Source organism: Poecile atricapillus, chromosome 2, assembly GCF_030490865.1.
Source record: "Poecile atricapillus isolate bPoeAtr1 chromosome 2, bPoeAtr1.hap1, whole genome shotgun sequence".
Taxonomy (NCBI): domain Eukaryota; kingdom Metazoa; phylum Chordata; class Aves; order Passeriformes; family Paridae; genus Poecile; species Poecile atricapillus.
In genome coordinates, this window is record NC_081250.1 from 129,990,429 (window position 1) to 130,010,947 (window position 20,519).

Here is a 20,519-nt window from a genome sequence, read left to right on the forward strand (position 1 = left end):
AATGGGCTGGCCAGGGAGGTGGTGGAGTAACCGTAGCTGGAGGTGTTTAAGGAAAGACTGGACGCGGCACTCAGTGCCATATTCCAGCTGACACCCTGGTGTTCGCTCAGAGGTTGGACCCGATGATGTCAGCGCTCCTTTCCAGCCGCATCGATCCCGGTTTTCTGGGCTTGTGCGCCCGCCCCCAGCGGCGCCTCCCGGCCGCGGAGCTGCCGCAGCCGGTCCCGCAGGCCGCGGGGCGGAGCCGGGCCGGGTGCCCATGGAAACCGAGCGCACGCGGAGCGCCGCCCTCCTTCCCTGCTTCCCGCCGGCCGCCGCCGCAACGCCACCATGATGCTGCTGGGCCGCGGGCCGGACGCCAGGTACGGGGGCGCGGGGAGCCGGGGGAGCCCCGGGCTGCTCGGGGAAGGAAGCCCCGCTCCGAGCAGCGTGCCCGGGGTTGGCGCGGGGGCCGGGGAGCCATGCGGGCCAGGTCCTTCTTAGCGCATCTGCCTCCCTAGGAGATGGGGGCCGCCTCTGCCTTCCTCCGGTGAAGGCCGCAAAACTTTTCCAGGCCTAGTGTGCTGTGCAGAGATGGAGTACAGATGTGCTGCGGATATTTATTTGGACCTCTCGCGAATAAATCTGAGGACAAGTTAAGCGGTCGCGATAATGAGGGGGGAATAAAAACTTTTATACCCCCATGTAAGAAAACATAATGTTTCGCATCCCAAAATTAAATACTAGTTGAATAGGCATACTGTAAGATCTGAATTGTAAAGTTGATGAGATTACGTCTTCCTCCTGGAGGGAAACACTTTCTGACATGAAGATCTTTCAAGAAAATAGGAAATACATACCTTTTAATGAAGATCTTACTAGGTACTATAATTTTGAAAAACAGCTTTATGAGTACTTAATGAAATTCTTACTTGCCTGCTTACCTGGTGAAACCGTCCCTGTTCAAGTGGTTCTGTGCTCCAGCTTGTCTTGGGGGACTGAATAACGTCCTTGGAGTTTTTTCAACCTTAACGGCATCTCTTTTGAACAGTCTTCCAAACAGCTTGCCATGAAGCAACCCAACTGGGGTTTTGCCCAAGGCAAAACTTGGGCATGAAATACTTTTTCTGAAGTAAAGGTGTTCCTCATTTGAATTGATTGCATTGTTGTTTAGTCTCAAAGTACTAAATTTCTTTGAATTTTTCCGATCATCATGTATCCTGATAAAAAGTCAGTATTTAATTACTGGTCAGCAGTATTGGGATAGCTTAAGGATATGAAGGAAGTTTTTGTTTCTGTCCCCTGCAAAGGTAGTGGTAAGAGTGAATTCTTTTGCACAGAATTCTAGTACTTAACATCAATAACCTTGTGTTTGACACAGTATCTGGCAGGTACTGTTAGCTGAACTGTCTTACAGCTGTTTCACTCAGATCAACAACTGGCATGAGTTCACATAACCATCAAATAATATAGGAATATGAAAGCAAAATACAAAGTGAAATATGTGAGTTACTGGAATGACTTGTCTACATCATTAATAATGAAACATACAGGCATTGGATCAAATAAATTCATTAGATTTATGTAGTTTAAAGGAAAGTAATTTATTAGTGTGGTGAATGTCCTTTCAGTGGTTTTAAGAGTTTTTACCTCTTGTGTCCATTCACTTTTCTTCTTTAATTCTCAGTGGTATTTTATCCTCTGTAGTGCAGTTTGGTAACTGTTTACAATTTAAAGAACATTTAGTATCTGTACCAGTTTGTCCTCTACTGCCTAATTTCTCCAGCCATTGCCTTGTCTGTTTAGAGGGCAGGCTGTTGCAGGAAGGGATAGCCTTGCAGAAGTTTTGTTTGAGACTGCAGGTGTTACCGCTGCATTAATAACTAATACCATTAGTAATAGTGAGCTTCACTTAAATGCAGGAGGAAAACTTCCAAGCAGATTTTTGTGATTTAGGTTTTCATCTATTGGATCTTTAAGTGTAAATCTGCTTTTTTTGTTTGTTTTTCATTCATAAATAAGCACATATTACATCAGTTACAACATTTTCTTTCTCAGAATAAATTTCTGCTTTGCACTGAAATGAGATATCCAAATTATTAATAATATAATTATATAGTTTTCCTTTTGTATGTGTTGTAAATATTTCTGCCCTTCTTATTTTTCACTTATTTTTCTTTGGTATCCAGGGACAATCAGACTAGACAAATACAAGATGCTCTTTCAAATGTGGAAAAACATTTTGGTGAATTGTGCCAAATATTTGCTGGATATGTACGTAAAACTGCCAGACTACGAGACAAAGCAGATCTTCTAGTAAATGAAATATATGCATATGCAGCTACAGAGACACCAAACTTAAAAGTTGGACTGAAAAACTTTGCAGATGAATTTTCCAGACTTCAGGATTATCGCCAGGCAGAGGTACAAAATTAAAGCTGTACATGTTGTGTTTGCCATCTGAACTTTTCAGTTACTTATCTGTGATTAAAAGGGAAATCATATATTCTGCAATTGGAAAAGAAACAGGAGAAAATATGTCTAAATATAGTAATGTCTGAGCAGGGTAGGCTGCCAAGCATTCATCATTTACCCTTCTAATCACTTCAAGAAAAATTGCCTAAAGTTAGTCCTGTTGAAGTCATCAAAACTGTCCCTATGAACACTTAAAGTATTTCTGAAAGTTTTTTTTTATTGGTCTTAGACTTTAGATTATGATTTATAGTTAATAAAGTGTTCTTTTTCAGTTTTGTGAGTTGTGTTGTCTAGCAGCAGTCTAGGTCTGAGGCAAAATCAGTAATTTTCCTTTTGCTAAGCATTATCAGAAATAGTATTGAAGAGGTACTGTCAGGGACCACTGTAGATTTCATAAGTTTGTCGTTAAGCATTAAAAGTACAAACTTGATTTGGACCATATGTGACTATATAGCCACATTTCTGCTAGATGAGTGAGAGTGTAAAGAAAGGTGTTTATGCCACTTACACATTCATGTGTGGTGCCAGGAAAACTGTAACTTATGATGCAGAATTCCAAATACTGAGATAAAAAATAATTCATTCACACGTACTCAAACTAGTGTTTGGAGTATGTATCTATTCTTTTAGTAGAACATATTCCCATTTATAGTTTTGAACAGCTAAGACCCAGTATAATTCAAAAGAGTCTACTACAAGTGTTGGCATTCTTTATGTCTTCAGATAGGACTTTTTTTATTTTGGAAAGCATTGCAAGTCATCTCTTCATAATAACAAAGTGGAAAAATAAAACCTTTTAAAAGTAGTCAATATGGGAAAGAGAGAGTTTGAAATACAAGGAATATGTGTGGATCTTTAACAATCTATTTAGGGAGGGATTTTTAAGACGTAATAAGAAACCTTAGGGTGTGTGCGATTTTTATTTTTCCATAAGCTCTTATACATCTGGCTCCAGCTGAGCACCATGTAGGTCCTTCTGCTTCAATTGATGGAATAGCAAATTATCCTCTGTTATTAAATTTATATTGTGGCCAAGGATGAATGTGAACTCAGACTGCATGATCTCTCTCTTTCCATCATTAAACTATGAACCTGTAATTTTGAGGTACATATGTAGCAACTTGAATTTTGCTTTTGTTGATTTTAAATGTGTTTTTAAAAACTGACATTTGGCCTACATCTTCCTGCCATGCCTGTCTGTGAATCAATATTGCCCTGTGAAAGAAAAAAAAAGCAGAAGCAGCAAAGGAAAAGAGAAGCTTTTAGTCTTTAAATCAAGTTCTCCTTTTTTCCTTAAAACAAAATATTTTATCTCAGCTTTGATTTTTCTTGGCATTAAGCCACTTAACAGTTTTCCTGTATGCTGACAAAGTGGGCAAAGGAAAATTAGCTTATAAGGATTATCAATTTTTGGTCTTTAGCTGCAGTGCTAGATATATAAATACTGAGGTGTGAGGTACCATGACATGTGATAGGTAAGTAAGATGGACAGGTTATTTGGTACATCTGTAACACATGTGTTGTTTAGAGCCTTACTGCCCTATTCCTTTCTATTCTATTGGCAGTTCAAGTGAAATTTTTTGACAGTGCACTGGTAGATGGTATCAAGGAGAAATGTTTGCTCAGCTGGCATAGATTTTGGCTGACTACCAGTATAGAGGGAACTGTCCCTTCCCAGTAGAGGTATGCACCTTGTCCTAATCTGGATGTAACAGCGATGGGCCACAGGATTCACTCATGGTCCGTAAATCATTGGCAGATTGTGCTGGGCCACTCAGACAATTTTGTCAGATTTGAAAAGCAGGTCTTATCCTGTTGCCTGTCTGACCATATGTAGCTGTTTTTCTGACTAGGACAACTGAAACAAAAATTCAGAACCATTCATCTGTGAGAGCATTTATGCATTTTACATATCCTGTTACTGGTATTTTTAGTGCACTTAGTAGCAGTGATTGATGTTATCATTATTTTTAAGAAGTGTTCCATTTTGTACAACATATTTGATAGAAAACATTGCTTAGTCTGTAACCTATCAGTAAGTGTAGACCAAATACACTGATCTTTAGATAGAAAGCTACAGAACTCCAAAATACAATGTTGGATGTATTTAGTACTCAGTTTAATGTATTCAGAATTTTCTCTGTTTCATTTATCCTGGTCTAATTAAGAAAAAAGGAATTCCACTAGAAATCAGCTTGAGCTCTTCAGAAAACAAATTCTTTCTTGGTTAATGTACTTGACTGTAGTTTTTACAAAATTTTTTAAAACTTATCCTAATATTTTTTCAGCATATACAGATTTAATTTGTAATAAGATGAGTCGCTATTGAATTAATTGTTTCCATTTCTGCACATCATGGATGACTTTACCAATCTTGTCATTTCTTTCTGTAGGTTGACAGGCTGGAAGCCAAGGTTGTTGAACCTCTGAAATGTTACGGGAGCATAGTAAAACTTAAAAGGGTAGGTTAAACGTGTTTTCTCACAAGGTACATTTCAGTGTCCTGGTCACTCAGTTGAAAACTTTTTGTTTATGGGGAAAATGGTTCTTATTTTTCATATTTCAATAATCAGTTTAACTTAATTATGTAGTTACACATCTGAACTGAAGCTATATATATGTTGGAGGAAAGAGCTATGATGTGAGGACAAGGATATTCAGGCTCTTTGAACATAAGCAAATGTTCAGAAAAGGTATCAGTATGAAATTTCCTGGATAGTGTAAATTCAGGACTTTTTATTTATAAATAATGTCATATGTTATTGTTCGATTTTGATGATGGTGGTGATGATACTACTACTACTGCTATTATTATAACTTATTATTGTTATTATTGGGGTTTTTTTTTTGGTTTTGTTTTTTTTTTTCAAATTGTGAAGAACCAAGTAGTGTTTGAAACTTACTGCACAGTTACCTTACTTGGTGGTTAGAGAAACAATTGTGAAGGAAATGCATCTGGCATTTGAGTAGGACTACCCATGGTAGTCCTTAGCAGAGCTGTAGACTATAGAGCCTAAAACCTGGTATCTTAATGGTCACTCTGAAACCCAATTTGTGAGATCTAGAACTGGGTATTGCAGGGTATAAATGTTGAGGGTGGAAGACAAGTTTCATTTGTTTGTGGATGTAGGGTTATTGAGGAGACAAAACATTACAGCAGTGCCTGGGGCTTCCACAGCATTGAAGAGACTGCCTTGAGGTGCACTGCCACTGATAGCCAGTAATGCTGAGGACAGAAGCAACTGAATCCAGATCATTGCTTGCAACAGTGAATTGAATTTCCTGTAGTCTTTGCCTTTCAGAATGCCAGAAAGCATTGCATAATATTTATTTTAGCTGCACTGGGGAGTACAAGAGCATTTTTAAACTGTAGATGGGATCAACTATTTTACCAGTTTACCTTTGAACTAAGATAGAGTTCACTAAAGATGTAGGTCATTAAATGGTTATTTTTTTTCCCACTGCACGTTGACCATGAACCTTGGTTAAAACTTCAACTACCTGGTCTTCAGTTATCATCTATAATCACTAGAACATATTTAGTGACAAAGGAAATTTTGTCACTCATGTAAATCTAGCACAAGCTGCTAGTTCTAGGACTGCTTTAGCTGTAACTGCATTAGCTGACTAAGTGAAATCAGGCAGAGTATATCATTATAGCTACTTTCTGTAAAGGGGGTGTTCCCACTGCTGCTTACTTATTGGATCTGTTCCAGGAAGTACACAGCAGTATTTCTGTGCTTTATCTAAAAACAACTGTTGCTTTTCAGTGATGTAAGACATCAGTGTCCTGTGCTACTAAATGCTTTAAAGAGACCCAGGTCAATCAGAGTAATGTTGTCATTTATTTGCTAGTGCAGTAAAATTGTTTCATTCACTTGTTCTGGTTTACTATGCTGAATAGCTTCAGTGGAAGCTAAAAGCATGTTCTTGTCCTGTAACACAGGTAAACAATAGGATATGAGGATTTCTTTCTGTTTCGTTGATCTATATATCAATCTTCACTTTTCTGCTTTTTGGCAACTCTTTTCCCGGTTCCTTTTCTTCATGTAAAACAGGACATCATAAAACCAAGGTGATCCACGTGCAGAAGAAGGGATTGATTTGCTTTAATAACTTCAGTGACTAAAGCAGGTAACAGTACAGTGATGAGGCTCTGCCAGCTCATTGTCTGGTGGATGAACTGTAGCTGTACTTCTGTATAATTTGAAAATAGATGTGTGACCAGAGTTCTTATGTGTGACTTGAATTCATAGTTAAAACTTAGAGGGACTATGAATAATTTTATATTCTTTGTACTTTTTATCTCATTGCCTATTCCATTCCACTTTTCCTTGAGTGCAACTCAAGCATATTTTCCAAAAACATCAAAGCTTGGTCTAAAGACACTGGAGGTGAATGTAGGACTGTTGGTGGTTAGTTGATGTTTGTGGTGTTTTGTTTTCAATGAAAGACTTCAGCTAATCTTTGGTTCTTGTTATATGCTCCACTGAGATGAAAGAGCTCTGTAATGCTCTGGGTTTTTTTCTGGATGAAGGTATTTAGATGCTAATAAAACAAATTTTTCATATTTTTTTGTTAGGTAATGTACACCTTGATTCTTTCACCATAAATTGTATCTTCCCCAGCTTTTTAATATTCTTATTGGTTTTTTTCTGCACCCTTTTCTTGGACAAAATATGTATGTAACTGGGCCCTACTTTTGTACATCCAAAACTTGTACACAGCTTCACTACTGTGGCCATAGTAGCACTAATTCTTTGTCACACTTTGGCTAGAAGAGAAGTATGTTTCATGGTGGCTGTTGGTACAGAAGACAGAGGTAGAAGGGGAAACAGTTCAGTCCCTGTAGGTATTTCCAAAATCACTACATGCTAGAAAGAAAATCTAAAACTTTGCATCCTCAAGTACACCTTGCATGAAAGTCAGAACCCTTTCAAGCCATAGTGTTCAATCTGATTGACTGTTGTAAATGGGCCTAGAAAATCAGTGCTGTTAATAGGGCTCAGTCATTAAATAGCACTAAACATGAAACTGTGACCATTAGATAGAAAACTTTGTTATTTTAAAAATAAATATGTTCTTTTCTCTTTCTCTACCTTTAAAATTTAAAACTAGAAAAAACAATTTTAAAAAAATTATATTATTCCTTTTCTTGTAGTCACATGGTTTTCATAAAAGGCCTTCAGTAATCTTTGACCTAAGAGGTGGCATAAATTTCCTTCTGAAAGAACAGCAATAAAATCAGCTTTGATGGGATGAAGTAGATTTTATTATCAGAAGCCAGCTCTGTGTCCCTAGAAATTAAGCAAAATGACAGTTATTTACAAGGACATAGACAGTAAGGACCGAAACAAGGAAGAAACTACATGTTTTGACCCCAACCTCCTGTGCAGCCTCATTACTGAAGGGGAACACACAGCACTGTGAAACTTGACAATCTTGTGCTTGTCACTGAGTAGTGATCTGCTCACAGGATCACAAAACTTGCTGTAAGACACATTCATAGTTGCATATCCTTCTGAGTGACGGAGACATATAAGCATTAAAATTGTTAAATCCAAGGAAGGAATACTGACAACTTCCCAATATGATAGTTTCTAATAGCTCTAACTTCATTCTGGAGTAGTAAATAAATGGGAAGTCATATTTTTAGAGTAAAAGGTCATTTGAAATGCATGCCCAGTTCTGCCTCAGATTTTGTTAGACCTTACACTGTATTTCTCCTTGTTCCAAACTACTGCTTCTTTAAACTGGAACCATCAAAATTAATGACCTTTTCCATACTGGCTTAAGTGGAGTGATAAATACTTGACTGATAATCTTACAGTTCATGAAAGTCTAACAGTTTGCAAAACACAGTTTCATAGCATGAACAAAAATTTGAGAAAACCAGTAGATGAACATTCTCAAATTGTCACAGGTCTTCCTAGAAGTACATACTACTTCTCCTTTGGAAATGGAGCAAAAATGATGATCAACAGTTTCTTCCTTTTCTAGATCAGCAAAGTTTTATCTTCTCCAGCTACATCATTACTTGGATGTATTTCATTTGAAATGAATTTAAACACTTTACTAAATGTATATATATAAATATGCAGCCATATTAACCCTTTCAGTCATAGAATTCCTATAGTACCTTGTAGCACAGAATTGTTTAGGTCAAAAAAGACCTCTGTGATCACTGAGTCCAACCATTAGCCCAGCATCACTATGTTCACCAGTTAAACTATGTCTCAACACCTTTTTTGAACACTTCCAGAATGGTCATTCCATCAGTTCCCCGGGCAGCCTATTCCAATGCCTTACCACCCCTTCAGTGGAAAAAAAATTCCTCATATTTCATCTAAACCTCCCCTGGTACAGCTTATATGTCCTCATCCTGTCACTGGTTGCGTGGGAGAAGAGACTGACCCCCACCTGGCTACAGCCTCCTTTCAGGTAGACAGTGATAAGGTTTCCCCTGAGCCTTCTCCAGGCTAAACACACTAAACACTCCCAGCTCTCTCAGCCACTCATCAGACTTCTGCTCCAGCCCCTTCAGCAGCTCCACTGCCAGCAGTGACAGCAGTGGACAGGTGACAGCAGTTGTATTTTCTTCATAACTTCACCTTGGTACTGACTGCTGCCTGCTTTGGTTTTTGTTTTTTTAATGATGCCACTTTATTTGATACTGCTTTTTATTTCTAAGTACCACATATATTCCATTGCTAAGTCAGGAATGAGTCTGCCTTCTTAATGCTTTGGGGATCTCAGCTTGTGACCATCTGCTATACTTCACATGTAAAGCTGTGAGTATCTTTTTCTTCACCACATTTTCAATCATAGTGTGTGCTATAGGGGTTTGCACAAGGTGCTGAACTCTCTCAGTCTTTACTGACTTCTCTTTCAGAGGATCAATTAACACATCACTGAAGTCTGTTTTTATTCAAAGCAGAAGTTTTGTCTGTGTTTTCTAGGCAGTGCATGTATGAAGGAGAGCATATTTTGTATTATCCTAGGTTTATTTCATATATGTCTAAAACATTTTATTTCCAGGATGATCTTAAAGCAACTTTAACAGCAAAGAACCGAGAAGCCAAGCAATTATCTCAACTGGAAAAGACACGTCAGCGGAATCCATCAGATCTACATGTTATTGTATCCTGCATTTCTAGTCACTATGAGAAATATTTTTAAAATTTCTTGGGAATTAAACTGTTACATTTAGGAAATTGTAGTAACAATAATGCTCCTGAGAGGGACTGTTTCCAATGTTGAATCTTTTCTTAAACTTCATGAAGAGTTACAGCTGCTACAGAGTAAGCTACTTAAGTACTTAAGTAGTTACTTTTGAATTGAAGAGAAACTATGAATTGTTTGATACATTTATGCAAGAGAGGTAGGCATAGGTTACACCTAGGAATTTGGAAGTTTTTGAAAGTAAGTGAAATCAAACAATTTCTTTTTATATTTCTGTGGATTTACTGTTTTATTGTTTTTCTCCCTGCCATTTTGGTAATTGTGCTTCCTTGTACCTAGATGAGATACAAGTTTCCTCCAGCTGCAAGAAAGGATAAGTTGTTATTCTGTTAGTAGAATACTCAACTAGAGTACTCTTCCTTTCCAAAGACCAGTCACCCTCCCCAGTGTACTATTCTGTATCTCAGTGGGAGAAATTAAGCCTCCATCAAACTGAACTGGAATTTCCATTAAAATCTCATCAAAGTTTCAAATTTTGAAGCAATCAGAATCTAGGGAATGCCAAAATAAACGGGATCAAGGCAATCCTACTTCAGTCCCTTTACGCTTACGTATTATGATCCAGGATCTAGGTTCATGATGTACTGTTTACTTTTTATTATATTTCAGTGTTGGACTTGGGAATTAAGCAGTCTTATTTGTTGTTGGATTTTGTCAACTGTGTTTCAGATTCTTTAAGATCTTTCTAGTGACTGGGGCATGAGACTGTAGAAAGAGTGAAAATGGCTGTGTTGGTTAAACAGAACACAGGAGAACTACATTTTATTTTTATCTTTGCCAGATCATTTCCATTTAATATTAATCAAATCAGTTAAAACAAGTCATGACTAATTAGAATTCCTCATGAAATCAAGGCAGACGTGTGTCAGCCACGAGGTTAGAACTTGAGCTGTGTTGCAAAGTTCTCTTTTGTTGGAATTAAGGAAGTGAATTATAACAATAAGCTGTTTTCCCCAAAGGGAGACTGGTCCCATTTTTCTCCCTCAAGCTAATTCCCATTTCATTTCATGGGTATGTCACTGGCAATTAGTTAATTTCTTCTTGTTTCTTTTCTAAGCTTTTCCCAAGTACTCTTCTGTGACTTAGGTTCTTGTTTACCTGTTTTCTGCACTTAAGGCTTTGCCTGAACAGTTATAAAATCTCAGTTTAGTCGGATTCTACATATGGCAAAGGCACCAAATGCTGCCTATTTGTATTTTAAAATGACTGACACAAAATAAAAAGGTATTAGGAGCAGGAATGTGTTCATTTGCTTTTGAGGTGCACTTTGAAGTGCAGGTCAGCTTTCAGGTCTGAGCGAGCCTTTACCACATTAGAAGACATCAGCTGGGCACCTGCTGGGGTTCTCTTATTCTTGAGCAACTGTGATGTTTCAGTAGTAAACAACTTTAGCCACAGATAGCAGAGGATCTTTATTCACTCCCATCTCACAAATGGGGTGTTAGCATGCCTTTGAAAAGAAAACATTACCAGGTTTTTAAAAATACACTTCTGTAAATCAAAATAGATTATTTTTTCTGAAGAAGTCTGCTAAACTGTAGGTTTCCTGCTTTTTATTTTTTTCTTTTAAAAATAAATAACCAAACCCTCAGTCCAAAACAAACAGCTGTCCTGAAATGCTCTAGCCTGGATACTTGAATTCTAGCAAAGCTCTAACAAACTGTACATCTTACAGCCACAAGCTTCAGACAACATAATAAGAAAACTAAATATATAGACATTTTGAAATAAATAAGGTAAATAGTTCACAGTATATTAAAAGTAGAAGTGAATATGAACATGTCCATGAATATTGATTGCCACATTGCCATTTTTTCCTTTACTAATATTTCCAGTCACAGGTGAGTGTTCAGAGGAGAAAATACCAAGCTGCTGTTATCCAAACTATGCAGGCTCTGTGACTTCAGACACTTCACTCTAAAACAACCAGAATTCCTCTCGAAAGGATCTGTGCACAAATTATGTCCAATCTAAGATGTATTAAGGAGATAAATCTGATTATCATAGAAATAACATACTGTATTATGTGTAAGGGCTGCCTTCTGCATAATTGCTGCCATCACTTACAGAGTGATGACTGAAGTAATTGAAAATACACAAAATCTATTTTCTTCCCTCTTGTGGTTTGGGCAAAATCAAGAAAGAGAGATGGACATTTGACCTGATGTACTACTAAAGAACATTATCAATTTTGTTTGCCCCTTAATGGCAGAATATTGTCTATGTTTTTGAAAGGGGATTGTTTCAAATTGATAATCCTGTAAAGTAAGATTAGCAGATTAGTCAAAGAAGTGAATAGAGCATGCCTTATGCCTTATAAATATAAATATAGGTTTCTATATATGTAACACTACAAGCTAGATCACAAGAACTGGACCTGTGGTGTCTTTTTTGCATTAGAAAAAAACCTCTCTTAAATTGCAGTTTTGTAGAAATGGGAAGAACCCTACAACTTGATCATAGAATACAGTACTTGATCCATATACTACTTTCAAATCCCATGACAAAATAGATTTGTGATAATACTTACTGACTGAGCCTGTAAGTATCATAGTGTATGATGTTTGACCAATTATTTATGGAAAATAACAGAAGTTTAGACCCAAATCTTATAGATTACAAGTGCAAGCTGTTACAACTGTACATTGTTAATTTATAAATAGTACACAGTTCTCAGACTTGATTTAATCAGAACAGTTTCAATATATTTCATTAAACGGTAGCAAACTTTATAGAAAGCTCATAATTATATCTAATTAAAATAGCTATCTAAAATGCTTTTTGTAGTAACAAAATAAGAAAAATAAGAAAAAACAGCAAATAAGAATGTGCTTAGAACTGGTTCATGTTTCCCCTTCCCAGTGCCATGTTGAAGGTGTTTTTTATTAAGATAATAATACAAAAATATCAAAAACATAAATACTTGAAATGCATTTGAATCTAAAAATTACAATAACTCTACCCTGCAGGAACATTGGTACCAGCTGCTGCTATAATTGTCAATTTGAATAATACGTAAAAACTTACTAAGATGAGGTTCACCACACTATACTGGAAAAGATTTTCTGTAGCCAGCAGGTTGATCTGCAGTAGAAAACAAGGGGTGATCTTTCCTGCTCCCCCCTGCACTGGCATGTGCTGGGTTAAGTACCTAAACCCAGTCACTCTGTTGTCAAAGGCTCAGTAAAACTATTCCTTGATTATTACAGAAAGCTAATCAGGGCAGAGGAACTTTCCTGACTGGCTGCAGCTGGTCATTTTTCATGTTTCACATCAAGGTCACAAGAGTGCAGAAGGCATCTTTATATGTTCATTAAGCTACAGATTTAAAATACTGTAACACAGATATGTATTGTTTTGTAAACTCAGACTTAAATGTTTTCATGGCAATTACAGCAAGTAGCTTTGTATCAAATGCAGGACTAATTTCACCTTTGTTTTACTTTACCAGGCTGAAAATGAACTGCAGAGAGCGACACTGGATGCTACTCGAACAACTCGGCATTTAGAGGAAACCATTGATCATTTTGAGAAACAGAAGATAAGGGACATCAAAGTATGTATGCTCACATTTCATCTTCCACAATAAAATTACTATAGTTAGTCAGGGGCAAGATTAGCAACATTCAGTATTCACTGAAATGCAAATCTCATGGTATTCATGAATATTTGACAGAATTGTAAATTATAGATATGTATAGAATCTACAGATAACTTACCCTTAACCTGCTATAAAAGAGTATCTTCAAAATAGCAAAATTTCTGACTGACATCTTGTGAATACATATTGGAGATTATCAAGTGACTTTTCAGTAAGACATGTTATATTCCTAATAACATTCCCTCTTTACTTTTGAAGTATTTATTTATAATTTATTATTAAATAATAACTGCATAAGTGATAGCCCAGCCAGCATTTATGTTTAATTTCTAAAATTCAGGTCTGACTATTAAAAGTACCAAGTATTATGCAGTTACTTATATAAATACCAAACAAAGAATACAGTAATTTTTTGAAGTGAAAATGTACTTTACTGCATTAAGAAAACCTTTATTTTCATTTGCTTTCAGAACATATTTTCTGAATTTATAACTATTGAAATGTTGTTCCATGGGAAGGCTTTAGAGATACTTACTGCTGCCTACCAGAATATCCAAAATATTGATGAAAATGAAGATTTGGAGGTAAGAGTGATTGAGATTTGCTTTTCCATTTACTTCCTATATAAATACAGTTTTCACAGTTGGGCTAGACCTGTCCCACACAGAAAAATGGAACAAATATTTCAGGTTCCCAGAACAAACTCATGTATACCAAGCCTCTTTTTTGCACTTCTTCAGCAAAAGCATGCAGGTTTATAATCTCAAAGAACACAGAGAGAAATTGCAGTGGCAATCTAATCTTTCCCACAAATCTCAGAAAAGAGACTCATAAAATTACCTGCCACTCCAAACTCAGCTAAACATAGTTTTTCAAGAACACTTCTGCAGTGAGCCTTGCTCTAAAGATGCACATAGAAAAAAATCTTACCCTGCTGTGATAAAATTATGTAAAGACTAAGTACTGCATTAAAGATCTCCCTCTAACCTGAATTTTGTTTACTTGTTTTCATCTTTTAATCATTTTTATTAGGCTGTTCTAGAATTAAGAGACATTTGTTATTTACTACACTGGTTTTTTTTGCCTTGTGGCAGTAACCACATTCAAGTCACCCTTTCTTTTCTATTTGAATTATAGTCTCTCTTTGCCAAGATATGCTTTTCAGTCCTTTTTTCATTCCTGCAGTTCTTCTGAATGTTGGGCCTTTAAACTTAATATCATTGAAATGTGTGTTGTGTATATATGTTAGGTTTGTAAAAAAAGTTGCATCATTTTCAGTACTTTTTTGTAAGTCCTACCAGTCATAATTTTATTTTTTCTACGACATAGCTCAGAACCAAGTTAGCACAAGACTTAAAAGAACATGTTTCTTCAGTGACAGTCATGTTTGAGACTACTTGGTAATTTTACTTCATGGCATGATTTAAATAGCAATTTTGTACTATTTTAGTTTCACAATTATAATGTCACATGGCACCAATTAAGAAATCTCCTTTAAGTCAGTACTTTGGCTTTCACAACCAAATTTTTAATCTCATTTTAAATTTCCTGTTAATTGGATAATTACTTTTCATAAAAATACTGACCATAATATACCATCTCCTTGACCTAAAGTCTTACAGAAATAGCTGTATTGGTTATTGAAATAACTTAAAAATATAATGGATGTTACAGTCTCCCCTGTATTCTAAGAGGTTTCCCAAATTTTTCTTGAGTTGTACATCTCCTGTACGTTGCAAGTAACATTTTTCTGATGGCAGCTGTGTCAGGCAGCAGGGATTTGCTTGTGAAGGGGCTGAGTTCATCTTTGCAAGAAATGGAGAGCCTGAAGGAGTTGCTGTGGTTCATATGTCTAGCTTAGCCTGAAACTCAGCTACATAAGTTGGTGGGAAACCAGTACAGTTTTCCCTGTGTAAATGCCCCCAAACCTCTGCAGAATGTTTACCTTGACCACATAAGTATGTTGATGTGTCTAGGTTAAGCAAGGACACTGTTTCTGCTAAAAGTCATCAGCCCATACTACAGTTGATGCACATCTCTAGATCAGGTTTCATTGTCCAGTGCTGCATTTCTGCAAGCTTCAGTCTTGGATTCTTAGCTTGCTAGCATCTAAGTCAGAGATTTCTCCATCTGCTTAGGTTTTTCGGAGCTCACTTTATCCACCAGACTGTCAGTCTCGCTTAGACATAGTTCGTGCAAATTCCAAGTCCCCCCTGCAAAGAACTGGCTCCTTGAAATCTTCACTGAGAACAGCACAGGTAAGAAAAAAGATGACATACTAAATCACTGTATTAAAACTCTACTTAAGATAATGCACATGCATCCCCTGTCTTTACTCAGTTTGGGACCATCAGAAATGTAAAGAAACTTTTCAATGACATAAATATCATATTAAGCTCTTGATAATGCAGCTTTTTCATTGAGAGAAAAAACCCTCAGCTTTTAAAGCTGTGTTGCTTACTTTTGACATGCCATTTCCAGCAATACTTGGTCTTCCATCAACAAACTGGCATCTTGCAAAGATCTAGGAGCTTGTTTGAAAGAGTAGTGACATTCTTTAAATACTTGCATATTTTTAGTATTCAGATTATAGAGCGTGGCCCACCAGGTCCTAATCCAGACTAGTGATGCCTTCTAGCAGAGGAGCAAACCCATGACCAACAGATGTCTCCTTTTATACTCTCAAAGTTCACAGCAGCTGAGCAAAAGGATGATAAAAATGAGTGAAACAGCTGAAGACAGTGCCCTCTTTTTGGGCCAGCTACCTTGCAAAAATATCTTTGCCGCTTGTTTAAGCAGTGAACTTGCAGACATTGTAAAATGCCTAAATTATTTTTAACTTACTGCAACTGTAATCCTATAACTGCAATGATTCTTACCAGTGTTTCAGTTAAAGACAAAGCCACAAATAAAATGTATGTATCTTACTCTTCTTCTTTGAATAGAATCATGCATTGGTATTGTAGTAAGGAAAATTTTTCTTGACTTTGTACATACTTTACACCTTCTCTGCTCTCAACACAGAACAGATCAATTATTACAGGTGAGCTGTTCTGTTGTTAAAAGTATGAATTGTGTCATCTGAAGAGATACAGCCTAGTGATTCAGTGCATGAAGTACTACTACCTTGATTGAGTAACTTGCCAGTCCTTTCTATCATTCAAGGAAATTTCATGTTCAAGCTACTTCAGGAAATATTAGAGAGAAAAAACACAAAACAAGAGAAAACTGAGAGTACATACACTGATTTCTCCCAGAGGTGAAGTGGAACTCTATTTTGACTAACTAAAGTTAACCTTTTTCATTTCCTAGACTGCTGTCTTAATTATAACTTTGGGTGTAAATGTTCTCATAACCTCTCACTTACCTGAAAAAATACAGGAAGTCATCTAGACCTAGAGGGAAACTGCAGTGCAATTCAAAATAAGGTCATCTTAGTTGGCTGTACAGTGCATCTGCAGAGGGGAATCATACGGCACAGAAAAGGAGTGGAACACCCTACTAATCCAGTCACCATAGAACAGTGAAGAAAGGGCAGCCCTTTTCCTGATTCTTAAATAACAGGTGCTGGATTACACTAAGGGCTCTAATCTTGGGAACCACCAAACATTTCATGAGGGAAGAAAAATGCTTTATTGAGAAAAACCTTCAGGTGACTTACCTTTTCTGTGGATCTTCCACTCTGAGATTTTTGACAAATCTAGTTTCCTGCTACACAGTAATCCTTTACTGTCTGTAATGCAGTACTTTGCAATTTCCAATGTAAAGCAGTATAAATAATGTGGGAAGCAGTTCACAGAATCACACAGCCCAAGTCTGTGGGGCAGGGGAGGACAGACAAACACACATGAACACTAACCTGTAGTTGGGGGACAGTGTGGGAAGTCACTGCATACAAGATGGAATAAAGTGTGCCAGTAACACAATTCAGATCTTTTCAGAGGATTTAACACACACACCATCTTTGAATTTATTTCAGGCTATGTGGACTAACTTTCTGTATTATCTGTACGTTAAAAATCTAAAGTACTCCTTGAGCTTGATTAATTTTCTCACAAAGAGCTATGTCCTTCATTTTACAACACTTCATTTGGCAATTTATCCTGTTTTGGTTTACCAGTTCAGGTTGATATATCTTATATTTTAGAACTATAGCAAAACAGAATGATTTTCAATCAAATTTAAGTAAACAAGTTTTATCTACATGCATTAAATGTAACCGACTTTCACACCTGACGCTCTGTAGGACAGTAAAGTATTATTTTAACCATTATTGTAAAGAATGCATCTGAATGTTCCAACACTAAGACATGGAGAGAATTGCCATGCTTTTGTAGTAGCATCTGCAATGAAACATGGAGCTGAACCGCTTAACCAAGGACAGTCATCAACTACGTGCAACTCATGGAATTAATTTTTACATAAAATTATTTATGGTCAACAAATTATCGTATTTTCCTTTTTTGCATTAAGTTATGAAAAATTAAATCTCATTACTGGTATGTTTTAGTTCTTTGGCACAACAACTTGGATTTAAACTGCGTAATTTCTTTACTCACTTTCCTTCCCTGATCCAGTTTGGTTCTTAGGGACAGCCACATTAGCACCACCAGTGATAATATTTAATATACTATTTAGTTAATTGTTGCATGGTCAGAGGTATTTGACTAGTGAGCAGAAAAAAGCCATAAAGCCAGAACACTTCTTATTTCAGGAAAGGGGAAAGGGGGGAACTTCAGAAATATAATGCAAGATCTGATGAAGAATTGCAGATGCTCTGAACTAGAAAAAATAATTTAGAAAATTATTCTATCTATCACTATGATTCCAGTGAAAATTCATTTCACCTTAACAGGCTCAATCTGCAGCATTCCTTAAACTCCAATTACAAAACACTGCCATTGTCTTTTTCTGCTTTCACAGAATGAGAATAATGCTGCCCTAGACATTGCAACTCAAGTTAACTCAGCTTCACCCAATGATTAACTCCATTTTCTGTTGTGTTCAGGAATTTTAAGCAAGTATTTGCTTCGAGCTAAATTACGTACTTCATGAGCATCAACAAGACTAAGGATTTTTCTGCTTTCAGAAGTTCAATGACTACAGTTTGCTTTATGTGCACAGAAAAAACTTAAATTACATAGACAGCTGTATGAATTATAACATCTCAGAAGTCAATAATGAGCATTTAAGGACTTTTAAAATAGGGGGCTGCTTAAAAAAAAGGCAAGCTCTGTCTTCAGTACAGAAGTTTTTATTATATCACTATGTAAGAAGACACAGAAAATACAACCAAAATTAGAGCTGCAGATGCCCTTAGAGACCCACTGCACCTGAAAAAATTTTTCAAAAGTATTTCAGAAGACTTGGATAACTGTCTTCAATGTTCTCTTTCTCAGGGGGAAAGAAAAACAACAACTCATATATCCTTCTTTATATTGTAAATGTTGCGTTGTCTGTGAAGAATCTATCTTCAATAGGAATTAGATTGAGCCCTTATTAAAATAAAGTACAGACTGCAGAATCTGTCAAATGAGATGAAAGCTTGGCAGCTGGCACTTGTTTTTAATGTTTGATGAACCAAAAAGAGGAGTCACTCTAAAGGCAAGCATTGATGGGCACAGAAAGAAGTTCATCTATGAATCAAGACTCTTGCCAAGTTTGTCTAATTCATTCTTCAAAGAAAAAAAAAATGTAAAAAGCTTAGAGCAGCATAGTTTTGAGCTTTTAACTGAAGAGGTCTAATGTCTTCAAGATAAGATTAAGCCCTAATACTCATCTTCAGCCTGCTGTTAAAACACCAAACCCAGGAAAAAACTGATTTGCATCTTGTTGATTTTTAGCATTAATTAGGTAAAAATACAATTTTCCCTATCCTGTAATAGTTGTCAAGGACTATATGGATTTTTTTAGCTTTTAAAAATCATTATAGTATTTTTACTCTGTGTCAAGTATCTTTCCATTGGTGTGCATGTTATGAAAAGTTAATAAATAAACAATTTAGCCCCTCCCCCAAATGAAAACCCTACAAACATTTAGACAGAAAGCGTCAGTGGAGAATTATTTTTTGTTTGCAGAGAACAAACAGTTGATATCCTTTTGTTGGATTTTTGTTTTAGCAGATTTCCCGCAGAATGCTAAGAAAAGATGAAGAAGAGGACGAGGAGGAAGATGAAGATGATGAAGAGGAGGATGAGGAGGACGAATTTGATGCTACTAAGGAAGTGAGATAACAAAGCTGTTCAAAGAAGGGTTTTTTTATTAAGGGGGGGAAAAAGCCCTTTACCTAAAGGCTTTTGTATGCTGGATCTAGAATTTCACCACGGTTATGTATTTAGAATTTGAGCAGGAGCAAGAATCAGCACTGATTCTAGAGTGCCAGACTACAAATGACTGGTTTCAAAGAATGGAAGAAAATCCACTGAAAGTGGACAGTTTCAGTAGCTAGAAAATTAAATATGTAAATTGATGCCTGTATTATATTTGCATAAATGTTATACTGTAATCACATTTGCTCAAACTTATGTAATGAACAGTGTCCAAAAACTGCACTAAGCTTTCAAGCAGTTACAAACATAGTTTTCTCATTACTTTGCCAAGATATTACCTCTCTATTTATACACCTCTTGAATTTATTAAGTACTCTATCTGTAACTGTTATAATTGGGTTTATACATCCTAAAGTAACTGTAGTAATTAAGAAACTGTTTGCAGCAACAACCTGTTAAGATTTCGTTTTGCTATCCACTCTGGATGGCCGAAGGCAGGATGAGGTGTACTGTTTTTCTTATTTTCATTTTCCTCAGGCTTTCATGAGGTTCAGATGACTTTTGATTCCTTTACACATACAGAATGAAGTCATAAATAAGGATCTGGACCAGTATCTTATGTTCAATGCTGCTTTGCTTTTAAATAAAAGTGCCTTCATGATAAAACTAGTGGATATTTTATGTAGTTGTTTATTATATTAGTTGACATGCTACACATAGTTCAAATTTCATGTGTTTAGCTACATGATTCAGTTACTGGTTCCATCAAACATACAAGAAATTACACATTTTGAGTGTAATTTCTTATCCTGTTTGGATATAGAGGTTATACGTATTCATTTTTTAACACTGTATAGTTGTCTGCCAGAAAGCTGTTACTACACTGTTCACCTCCAGTATCTGCTAAAGAACAAATGCAGAAGAATTTAAACTTGCCACTGGGAAAGCAATTT

At 36.4% G+C, this 20,519-nt stretch overlaps 1 protein-coding gene across 4 annotated transcripts; it reads left to right on the plus strand.

The window, feature by feature from the left end:
• The first annotated feature begins 205 nt into the window (after positions 1 to 205).
• Positions 206 to 20,235, plus strand: CIBAR1 (CBY1 interacting BAR domain containing 1). Of its 4 annotated transcripts, none has more exons than XM_058832929.1 (9): positions 206 to 362; positions 2,169 to 2,403; positions 4,848 to 4,916; positions 9,493 to 9,594; positions 9,738 to 9,755; positions 13,148 to 13,252; positions 13,768 to 13,881; positions 15,436 to 15,555; positions 19,417 to 20,235. In XM_058832929.1, the coding sequence occupies exons 1-9, from the start codon at positions 331 to 333 to the stop codon at positions 19,528 to 19,530; spliced, it is 909 nt and encodes a 302-aa protein (XP_058688912.1). In that variant the 5' UTR covers positions 206 to 330; the 3' UTR covers positions 19,531 to 20,235. The 4 variants fall into 4 exon arrangements, with proteins under 4 accessions (XP_058688912.1, XP_058688913.1, XP_058688914.1 ...); XM_058832930.1 differs by having other exon boundaries at positions 19,420 to 20,235; XM_058832931.1 differs by lacking the exon at positions 9,738 to 9,755.
• The last annotated feature ends 284 nt before the right edge of the window (positions 20,236 to 20,519 follow it).

What these genes read in the sequence shown, in the direction of transcription:
- CIBAR1 (XM_058832929.1), top strand. Translation starts at nt 331, where the DNA reads ATGATGCTGCTGGGCCGCGGGCCGGACGCCAG. An exon ending in AGGATTATCGCCAGGCAGAG is followed by an intron (nt 2,404 to 4,847) that starts GTACAAAATTAA and finishes TTCTTTCTGTAG; the next exon opens with GTTGACAGGCTGGAAGCCAA. An exon ending in CTTCACTGAGAACAGCACAG is followed by an intron (nt 15,556 to 19,416) that starts GTAAGAAAAAAG and finishes TTTTTGTTTTAG; the next exon opens with CAGATTTCCCGCAGAATGCT.